The 11,012-nt window shown below is 35.0% G+C and overlaps 3 protein-coding genes and 1 long non-coding RNA gene across 4 annotated transcripts; 1 reads left to right on the forward strand and 3 right to left on the reverse strand.

Annotated features, from left to right (window-relative positions):
• On the reverse strand, positions 1,123 to 2,052 carry LOC109359806. The gene has a single exon (XM_019604503.1). The coding sequence runs from the start codon at positions 2,050 to 2,052 to the stop codon at positions 1,123 to 1,125; it is 930 nt and encodes a 309-aa protein (XP_019460048.1).
• On the reverse strand, positions 2,049 to 2,660 carry LOC109359807. The gene has a single exon (XM_019604504.1). It carries the CDS (start codon positions 2,658 to 2,660, stop codon positions 2,049 to 2,051), a length of 612 nt encoding a protein of 203 aa, XP_019460049.1.
• Positions 5,358 to 8,614, forward strand: LOC109360862. The gene is made up of 2 exons (XM_019606039.1): positions 5,358 to 5,524; positions 6,393 to 8,614. The coding sequence occupies exon 2, from the start codon at positions 6,400 to 6,402 to the stop codon at positions 8,197 to 8,199; it is 1,800 nt and encodes a 599-aa protein (XP_019461584.1). The 5' UTR covers positions 5,358 to 5,524; positions 6,393 to 6,399; the 3' UTR covers positions 8,200 to 8,614.
• Positions 8,407 to 10,132, reverse strand: LOC109360863. The gene is made up of 2 exons (XR_002109227.1): positions 9,322 to 10,132; positions 8,407 to 9,158 (listed from the first exon to the last, which is right to left on the reverse strand). It is a non-coding gene; the product is annotated as an uncharacterized LOC109360863 (long non-coding RNA).

The following is an 11,012-nucleotide window of genomic DNA, read 5'->3' on the forward strand; positions in this document are numbered from 1 at the left end:
GGTCTTATTTTTCTCTATTGACCTGATCTCATCCTTCATTGCTTCAGTCCAGCAGATTTCTTTGATTGCTTGTTCAAAGGTTATAGGTTCCATCTCAGCTAGAAGAGCCATATGGACCAAATCTCCCTCTAGGGTTATTGTTGTATCTGAGAAGACTTCATAGTCTCTCAATCTTGCAGGCATGTTTCTTTGTCTTTGAGGCCTCTTACTGATTTATGTTACTTCTTCTCTTGAGTTGCTTGTTAGAGTTCCTTATGAGGTGTGAATGTCCATTTGGCTTGAGTTGTTTGATGGCTTAACATCTGAATCCCAATCCCGAGCTTGAGTCTCATCAAACCTGAGATCTCTGCTATATGATATGACATTAGAGTCTGGATTGTATACCTTGTATGCCCCTGTAGAGTGATACCCTAAGAAAATCAACCTTTCTCCTTTATCATCCAGCTTTCTTCTCTTATTGTCAGGGATGTGTTTGTAGCATATTGCCCCAAACACCCTGAGATGTTTCACACTTGGCTTAACACCAGACCAAGCTTCTTCTGGAGTCACTTTGTTCAACCTTTTTGTAGGACATGTATTGATGATGTAGGTTGCTGTTGCCACTGCTTCACCCTAGAATTTCTTTGGCAACCTCTTTGTTTTAAGCATACTTCTTGCCATATTCAGGATTGATCTGTTCACCCTCTCTACTGCTCCATTGTGTTGAGGAGTGTATGGAGCTACTATCTCATGAATGATGCCTTCTTTGTCACAATAGTTGTGAAAGTCATGAGATACATACTCTCCTCCTCCATCACTCCTTAACAACTTGAGTTTGCTACCACACTTCTTTTCTGCCATTGCCTTAAAAGTTCTGAATTTATTGAAGACCTCATTTTTCCTCTTCAGCAGAAAAATTCGGAGCTTTCTTGTAAAGTCATCCTTGAAGGTTACAAAGTAGTTGTTTTCTCCAAGAGACTGAACTTCTAGAGGGCCACATACATAAGTATATACAACTTCCAATGGCTTGGTCGTTTTAGATGATACATGTGGCTTGAAGGAGTTCCTTGATTGCTTACTTGTGATGCATTCTTCACACAGTTCAGTAGGAATCCTGATGTTGGGTAGTCCAATGACCAATCTTTATTGACTTAACTTCTCTAGACTCCTGAAGTTTAGGTGTCCAAATCTGTGGTGCCAAGTCCAAGTCTCTTCTGCTATGGTCTCTAAACATCTGTTGTCACCCAAGTTGATACCAATTTTGAATGTCATATTATGTGAGAAGGGAGCTTTCATGATAAGGACATTCTTCTTATTGAAGATCTTAAGCATCATATCTTCCATTCTCATCTTGTACCCTTTTTCTAGTAGTTGACCTAGACTTATCAAATTATTCTTCATCTTTGGCACATAGAGTACATTTGAGATATAAGAGTTGGATCCATCCTTTTTCTTTAGTAGCACCTTGCCAATTCCTTCTGCAATGATGTAGCTATCATCTGCAAATCTTACCTTGGTCTTTACTGAATCATCAAAGTTCATGAACCACCCCCTATTTCCAAACATATGATTTGAAAATCCTGTATCCAAGTACCAACTATTGGATGAGTAGTGATGATCACCCTTTGTATTGACCATTAGTAGCATCTCATCTAATGTGCTTAACTCTAAGTCAGCCACCTCACCTTCTGCCATTAATAAGACTTCTTCATCCGAGTCTTCTTCCTTGGCTAGACTTGCATCTACATCTTTGCTTTTCACTCTGAGTTTATATTCTGATGCAAAGTGGCCCCATCTCTTGCAGTTAAAGCACTGAATTCTACTATTGTCCTTCTTCTTCTTTCCACTGATTTTATAGTTTCCCTTCCTTGCATTTCCTGATTCCACCTCTTGGCTCAAGTCAGTGGAATTATTCCTTGGAAACCCTCTTCCAGTGTGGTATGGTTTCTCCTCATCAGTCTTCCTTCTTGAGTTCCACTTGCCATTTTCTTTGTTGAATCTGTCAAATTGTTGTAGATTCTTCTTCTTCTTGAATTGAGCACTCAATGCTTGTTGAGATTGTCTGTCTGTCATTCTTTCAAGAAATCTCTGCTCGTGTGCTTCAAGTGACCCTGTAGCTCATCAATCTTGAGGTTGTCTAGATCCTTTGACTCTTCAATTGCAACCACGACATGGTCAAATTTTGCTGAGAGAGTTCTCAAGATTTTCTCAACTATACTTTGCTCGGGTATCTTCTCTCCACAACTTTCCATTACATTGATCAAGGTTCTGATTCTTGTGAAGTAGTCTGCTATGGATTCTTGTTCTTCCATTTGCAATAACTCACATTGTCTGTGCATCATCTGCAACCTCACTTTCTTCACCTTTACTCCACTCGAATAACACTTATCTAGGATTTCCCAAGCTTCCTTAGAAGTTGTTGTTGCAGATATTCTCTCAAAATTCACATGATCCACATATTGATGGATTAAGAAGATTGCCTTGCGATCTCTTTTCTTTGCTTCTTTGAATTCCATCTTCTCTGCTTCGGTTGAGTTTTCATCCAACTCTTGAACCCCTTGTTGTACAACATCGAGGCAATCTTGAAATCCAAAGATGGCCTTCATCTGGATGCTCCAATGATCGAAGTTCTTCCCATCTAAGATAGGTAGATTCATACTGAATCCATTTGATGTAGTCATACTTCACGATCTTGATCCTAGTACCTTGTGAGTTCCTTATCACTAGCTTCTTTAGAATCGTTGGGGACTCCACCACAAGCTCCTTGATTATATGGCTCTGATACCACTGTTAGATTTAGGAATGAGAGAAAAGGCATAAAGAAGAGAGAAAAGATTGAAGGAGATGATGAATAGTGAAGAAGACAGAAATGGAATGAATTAGTTGTTGATTAACGATCTGAACTTTCTATTTAAAGTAAGTTTCAACTACCAAGCTCAATTACAAATACAACAAAACCCAATTAGTTTCTACTCTATAAAGCTACTTTGAATTACATTGAATTACTCTCAATAACAACAACCAAGAAGCATAGAAGGGACACAATCTAAGCTATCTGAATTTGTTTGATTTTCATGTTTTTTGTAATTTTGGATTGAGGTGATAATTAGGTAAAATGTTTTCTAAAATAAAAAGTCATAATTGAACTATGATATTGTTCCATATGTTAACTTAGATTGCTTCAATTATGACCTTTATTTAGATGTCCAAATTTGATTTTGAATTCAAAAACATCAATAAGGTTACCCAAATCAATTAGTTCAATTATGCCACAAGAGGTAATTGTGTAACTCATTACAAATAATACAATTATTTCTACCAAATTTTTTATCATCTAAGTTTAAGAATTTATTATATAATTGATTTAGATTTTTTTGTAGTTGATGAGTTAAGTTTGATTATTTATTTTATAGTAATATTTAATGATTTTAAGTCAACCTTAAATTAGATTTAATGGATTTTTAGGAATTAAATCTATTATCCCTTTTGTGTTCCATCCCATGTGTAACATTTTCATCACTCTCAATGTTGTAAAAGAAAAATAATACTGAGGAGATGTAGAGATGAAAGAAATAAGATAAGATGAGAGAGAAAAGTGATTGATGATGTAATATGAAAAGAAGAAATAATTAAGACTATTAAAGTAGGAGATAAATGTTATGTAAAGTGCAAGATATATCTAATATCTAATATCAAAAAATAAGATATAAAAGAGAGTGTCAGAGAAAATGGTAAGAATGTAAAAGTTGGTAATAAAATAAATATAAAATAAGATGAACCATTGATTTAAAGCTTCACAAATAATATTAACTTCTTTGAATTAGTTCCAATTTTAATCTTAGATAAATCATTTTATTTACACTTTACATAACATTTATCTCGCACACCAACAGTCTCATCTCCTTCATAAGAAAAAATAGTAATATTTAGATTCAATTAGTTTATAAGATAAATTAAGATTTAATATTGTGAAACCAATTATTAATACATGATTGATTCAAGTGATACATATTTACTTTTTTTTTTAAGTAAGCCAAATTTTATTTTTGCCTATTGAAATTTTTTGCACTAAGAGAACTTAGCCCACTATTTTATGAAGGATATGTATGGCCAAATAAAAATATATTTTGAATATTAATAAAATAAGATTAAATTAAAATTATACAATTCAAATTAATCTTTGAAAAATAGCTTTCAAAATTTCAGATTTTCAAATTTACTAATTTCATTTTCTCTCTAACTTTAAATCAATTATATATTAATTCATATATAATTGTTAAGCTAACTATTAACTTTTAATAAAATTACAATAATGATTAGTTTTTCTATGTAAAAAAAGACATCAGTGATATGTAACACTAAACAATGCTTATGTGGCACTACTTCTTCCCTCCAATGTAGCAAATATTTTAGTGGCTCAACTTGATCCACAAAAAGTAATAATCTTTGTGTACAAAACTTATCATAATAATAAATGACATATTTCTTTCACTTTGATATAAAGAATACAAGTTGAGATGATAATGAAAACTGAAACTGAAAGTACCCATTTGAACTTAACTCAAATTTAATGTGAAAATTTGATGTGTCTGAGTTTGATTTCAGATTCTACTTGAATTTAATTTTTGGGTTGATTACGGGTTTGTATAGTTAATACCCTATCATGAATCTACTTCGTACATGATTAATGTATATAAAATTATAAAATTAGACATATATATAAAGAGAAAAAAGATGTATACATTGAAAATGTAAGAGTTTTTTATACTATCACTACATCATCCATCATTCATTTTTAATTATCATTGACTTTTAAATAAAAGTAATACAAATGAACGGTGGACGATACACCAACTGTGTATAAATCTTTACACTGTCAGTGCATAGATATTACACTCATATATAAAACCTATATATATATATATATTTGACATATATACATAAAACCTATATATATAAAATACATGTTTCAAGTTGGTTCTCATCGAATTCAAGTTACTTAAACTTAACGAGTTTGGATAAGATAATATTTTTTCAACCCAATTTAATTTGGTTTGAGTTTTGAATTTAGGATTTGAGATTCCCTAAACACAAACTCCACTCAAATCTCTCAGGTTTCATTCTTAAATACATGTCCAGGATGTTATAAGCCTACATTAAAAAACCATTTTAAGCACCATCATGCATAAGAAAATTAAAGAATAAGAGATAAAATAATATTAAAAAAACCACCATCTCTCACTTATTTATATTTGTGAATTTGAGATTTTATTTTTGTTTCCGAAAATGGGAGAAAGAAAAGTAATAGATAAATCTCAGCACTTGTTTTTCAGTCAAAAAAATCGTCTTTTGTGGGGACAGAAAAAAATAAGAAAAAGAAAAAAATTAGACAAGTCTTTAATTTCTGATTCACTCGCTTTCTCTCTCTCTTTCTCTGCAACTTCTTGCTTCTTTTCAAATCACTGCACAGCTTTTATCTACTTTCTCACACTTTCCATTGCTCTCAGCTGAAGAATTCGTGTGAAAGTCCTTGTTTTTGTGATCGGTGAGTTTCTGGGTCTTCTTATAAGTTTCCATTCTGCTTCATATTGTTTCTTCTGCTCTAATTTTACTCTTTATGCAATTACTTTAATGAGTGTTAAGATTTGTGGTTTAGAAAATAAACTTTTTTGGCAAAACAAGTTGGTAAAGTGGTTGATGTAAAGTAGATGCTAAGTACTAGCAAAGAGAAAGTAAAGTTGTATTTTTTATCTTTTTCCATGGAGAATAAATGTTTTTTGGAATCTGGGTTTTGATGATTTTATGATAATAATTATGGGTTTTTGTTATTTTACTTTGTAATTGTACTGAAAACTGGTATGGAATTGGAAACTTTTACCCCAAAAAAGTATATTCCTCCTAACTTGTGATTTTGGATATGAAGATAAGAGTGGAAGTAAATAGAGAAAGGTGGGGGATAAAAGTGACAGTAGAATCTCCAGATTTTGATTTGCATCATGTTACTTGTTTTTTTATTTCTTAGTATGTATTGTTAAGCAATATATACTTGGAAAGATAATTTGTAGTCCCTTGTAGTTTCTAAATTTAGTCTTCATAACTATCACAAGGCTAGTTCGGAAGACCAAAAAGAAGCTATTAAAAGGAAAGATCGAGTACAAAATATAATAGCTTCCTCTAAATATATTTTGTTTCATAAATTATGAGAAAAGCAGTACAGTGTGTAATAACTTGCTATAGTACTTGAGATGAGATTTTAGGCTTAATGTGTTGAAATATTTGATACAGATTGAAACTTAACGGGTAATTGGATAATTAATGCCCATTTTAACAACTATATTTTGTGTTTTATTTACCGAGTATTATAGAGCTATGTAGGACTTGCCTTAAATAGCATTTTTTTTAACTATTCTTAGGTAAGTGATGGTTTCTGAATCATGGTTTCGAAGCCTATGGAAGACTCCGCGGAAGGATGGTACTGACTCTGAGAAGGTGTTGATTGGAGTATTAGCATTTGAAGTTGCGAGCTTGATGTCCAAGCTTGTTAATTTGTGGCAGACTTTGAGTGATAAACAGGTTGCTAGGTTAAGAGAGGAGATCACGAATTCAGTGGGTATAAAAAAGCTCGTTTCAGATGATGAGAATTTCGTTGTACGTTTAATCAGTTTAGAGGTGCTTGAGAATATGGCACACGTGGCTGCATCTGTGGCTAGGCTTGGGAAGAAATGCAGCGATTCAAGTTTGAAGGGTTTTGAAAATGCCTTTGATGAGTTAATCACTCTCGATCTTGATCCATATCGGTGGCAATTCTCTAGCAAGAAAATGGACAAAAAGGTTAAAAGGATGGAAAAGTTTATATCAACTAATGCAAGTTTGTATCAAGAGATGGAAGTGCTTGCTGATCTTGAGCAAACTCTTAGAAGAATGAAGGAATATGGTGGGCAAGATGGGCCAAGTTTAGTTGATTATCAGAAGAACATTGCATGGAAGAAGATGGAGGTGAAGAACTTAAAGGACAATTCTCTGTGGAACAGGACATACGATTACACTGTACATATTTTAGCAAGGTCCTTGTTCACAATATTCAATAGGATCAACAAATTATTCGGAATTCAAGAAATAACAGATGTTGGTAAAACCAAGAATTCAAGTGTTTCAAAATCTGATTACATTCATAGCAGACAACCGGTTTCTGAATTGTTACAATCTTCAGTCCTCCCATCCGAGAATAATGTTGCTAGATTTGCTTCGGGGCCCCTCGGTGCTTTTACTCCTAAACCAGGTTCAAATGTTAGAACAGAAAAAACTAGCATTTTTCATTCAGGTCCTCTTGGTGACTTATCCACAAAGTCAGGCTCTACTTCAGGAAAGTCTAGAGGTGCCAGTTTTTTCTCCGGTCCTCTTGGAATGAATTTGAAAAAAACAGTCCCAGATAGTGGAACGAATAAAAACAGCAAGATTTGGAAGTTTCGTAGCACTTCAACCACTAGAAGTGGGAAGGAGGTTAACACAAAGCACAATCAACTAACTCAAGTAGGACCTTTAAAATTGGCCGCAGATAGCTCTTCTGTCGCAGCTCACCACTCAAGCCTGAATGATGTTCATTTAGGGACTCATAATTTCAAAGATGCTGATTCAAACCTTCTTGCTCCCGGAAAAGTAGCTCATTCTACTAAATCACTCTTCGGTTCTCTATACAGGCTAAAGCCTCCATCTGAATCCCTTGGTGCTGCTTCCTTAGCACTGCACTATGCAAATGTTATCGTTGTCATTGAGAAACTTGCAGCTTCTCCATACATGATTGGTCTTGATGCAAGAGAGGATCTGTACAACATGTTACCTATACGTGTGAGAGCTGCCCTTAGGGCCAAGCTGAAGCCATATGGCAAGGCCATGGCATCAGCAGTCTATGACGCAACTCTAGCAGATGAATGGACTGAAGCAATGACGACTATATTAGAATGGTTGGCACCACTTGCTCACAACATGATAAAATGGCAATCGGAGAGAAGTCATGAGCAGCATAGCTTTGTTTCCAGGACAAATGTGCTACTGGTACAAACCCTTTACTTTGCAAATCAAGAAAAAACAGAAGCGGTTATCACTGAGCTTCTTGTTGGTCTGAATTATGTGTGGAGATATGTTAGGGAGCTCAAAACAAAAGCTCTGGTAGAGTGTGGCAGCAGTAGAGTAGACGATGGATATATTCAACTGAATGGATAAGCAATTTTCGTCAAGCTTGTGTCACTTCCAACAGAAGTCCAGTTGCTGACCATTGACCGAGATGAAGATTTTTGGACACCAACCTTCTGGTTTGTAAATCTCAACAAATGTGAATCGAGTACTAGGTGAAGTATGTGAGAAAATACCCATATACACTACTATAGAAATATTAGTGCCAGCATGCATTCCTGGTCAGGACTGTTCCTAAACATTTAGAGTTGTTTTTCTCTGATGAGTTCCTAGCTGATATAACTTGGATCTCTAGTCTCATCTTTACATAGTGGGACTTAGTTCCTACCTATTGATTAGAGTGTGCATATTTGTGAGCATTATATCTTAAATTGTATAGCTTTATCACACTGGTTATTTCTGTATGATATGTTTTGAATGGTTAGGCAATGGAACTTTTTTGAAATGCTAAATAACTCATAGCTGTATCGAAAGTCGAAACAGAATCCCCTAGAGTTAGCTTAGTTGGGCAGGACATAAATTGTGTGTATGTGGGTTCAAACACCCATAGGTGCACTCTGTCCCTTTCACAATGTTGAATTGAAGGGTTTTTAGATAGGAAAATAGATAATAGACAAGGGAATGAGGGATATGAATTACTTAAGTTGGTTTTTGTACTCAGCATTTTGATATTTATATCCATAAAGTAAAAAAATGTAAATAGTTACAAAATTATACTACCTAGGTACATGAATGATACTAGCTAGGTACATGGATCTGCATGTTCATGTACTGAGACTTAATTATTTAGTGCTATTTCTAACACACTCTGACTATGATATTTTCAACATGCCCCCTCGTACTAAAGCTTCTCAAGCTGTAGATTCTTACAATTAAACACACCGAAAAAAAATAATAGAAAGGGCAGACAATGGTTAAAGGACCAAACTGCATCTGAGTCGGAACCATGGAGCCAACTTTCAAACCGAAGGTAAAGCAAGAAACATAGCCTACATGAAGGCGACTGTTGCAATGGCGAAGACGGATCAGCAATGAAGGCTGATCAACTGTTGCTGCCATGAAGGCAGGACAGCGGGAAGGATGCCACAGCAAAAACTGGTTGTCACAATAGCCACAATGACGGCTAGCAGATGGAATGGTGGAAAGAGGAACCCACAATGAATGCAGATATCTGGTTCAGTTGAAGAAAGAGGCAAACATGTCATAACACAACCCAAGAGGATAAAAAATGCCACATAAAGGTGGGAGACAGACAACAGTGCCCAAAAAGTGGCAGTCTGGTAAAGAGTGTGGAGGGTAGCTAGATGGGACAAGCGGGAGGTGCGATTAAGACACAAAAACTAGGAGGATTGTTATTAAAAGGTTTGGTGGACTAGATCTATTTGAGCCAGAACTTATCTGACTCTTATCAGCAGAATAATGACTGCACATGTCATGGAGAATGATATTGCTCTGGTACTATGTTGAATTGAAGGGTTTTAGATAGGAAAAGAAAAGGAGAGAATAGACAAACATGATATGAATTGCTTAAGTTGCTTTTTCACTAAAAAAAGGGACGGCCTAAACATCAGGCTCCCACCCAGTGGAGTCTGGGGAAGGTAATTGTTCACAACCATACCCTTGTAAGCAAAGAGACTGTTTCCAGGATTTGAACCTATGACTTTCAAGTTATAAGGTAAGCAACTTTATCATTGCACCGAGGCTCACCCTCATCATGAAATAGTAAGTGCAAATAATAAGAATAATACTACCCAGGTACATGAGTCTTGAGACTCAAATACTGTGTTATATCTTTGCTTTATTGTGACACTTGTAGCTATGGAACTTTAGTTTTTGCTTGTTGATCGTTATTTTTTGTTTGCTTGAAGTGTGGAAGAGAGACTTATGGTTGCTCATTCTTGAGCTTGCTGTAGTTTTCCCCTTGTTTTTATGATTGCATCACAAATGGCTCATGTTGTATCAGGTTGACTATATTATGGACTAACTCAAAAATATATCAGATTAAGTCAATGATGGTTGGATAAAATATAGTATGAAGATCAGTATTGAGAATATAAATGTTTTATTAGTGGAGGAACAATATCACTTTGATTTTAGACTTGCCTCTCACTACCTTCAATGCAAATAAGTACTTTCAGCAGAATAAGCTCTACAATTATACCTTCATAGGGTCTTCTCTAAACATGATGACACCTGCATAGGTTAAGAAGTCATTACGCCTAGATTATATGAATTGATAGAAGGTATGTTTTGTTCTCTGATGTAAACTCTCCTAGGGTAGCCTTTGATTCCAAGGGCAAAAGATCTCATAAAGGTCCTATGACTAGGGCCAAAGCTAAATCAGGACCACTTAAGGTCTCAAAAGACTTATTTGACCCTGGAGATTACATGAAGGAAGGGCATTTATGTCCTTAGGTTACATTTCAACTTAGGTTTATTTTATTTACATTGAATCAAATAAATGAGATTGCATTCTCATATAGTCTTAGGAGTTTAGTTTATTTGATGTAAAAAATGTTAGTATTTAATTCATGTAATCTGGGTTGAGAATTTATTTGTATCATGGCCTAGTTAGTGGCCAAGTAGTTCAACTAGGTTTAAGGGTTCATCTAGGCACGACTAGGTTTTTATCTTCAAGGCACATGGTCACGACTCAAGACAAGGAAGATGTCATGGTTAGGACATTGGATGTAAGAAACTTGACAGAAGGAGGGGCGACTAGAATGTAGGAGGATCAACAAAATAATTTCTATATTCCTTGAAGATAATGATGAAGATTAGATCATTCAAAGCTGATCCCAATCTCGGCTAAAAACAAGGAGAGAACAAAGGCAAATCACATG

This window comes from Lupinus angustifolius, chromosome LG11 (genome assembly GCF_001865875.1).
Source record: "Lupinus angustifolius cultivar Tanjil chromosome LG11, LupAngTanjil_v1.0, whole genome shotgun sequence".
Taxonomy (NCBI): domain Eukaryota; kingdom Viridiplantae; phylum Streptophyta; class Magnoliopsida; order Fabales; family Fabaceae; genus Lupinus; species Lupinus angustifolius.

Coding starts and splice junctions, on each gene's coding strand:
- LOC109359807 (XM_019604504.1), bottom strand. CDS start 2,660: ATGACTACATCAAATGGATTCAGTATGAATCTACCTATCTTAGATGGG.
- LOC109359806 (XM_019604503.1), bottom strand. CDS start 2,052: ATGACAGACAGACAATCTCAACAAGCATTGAGTGCTCAATTCAAGAAG.
- LOC109360862 (XM_019606039.1), top strand. CDS start 6,400: ATGGTTTCTGAATCATGGTTTCGAAGCCTATGGAAGACTCCGCGGAAG.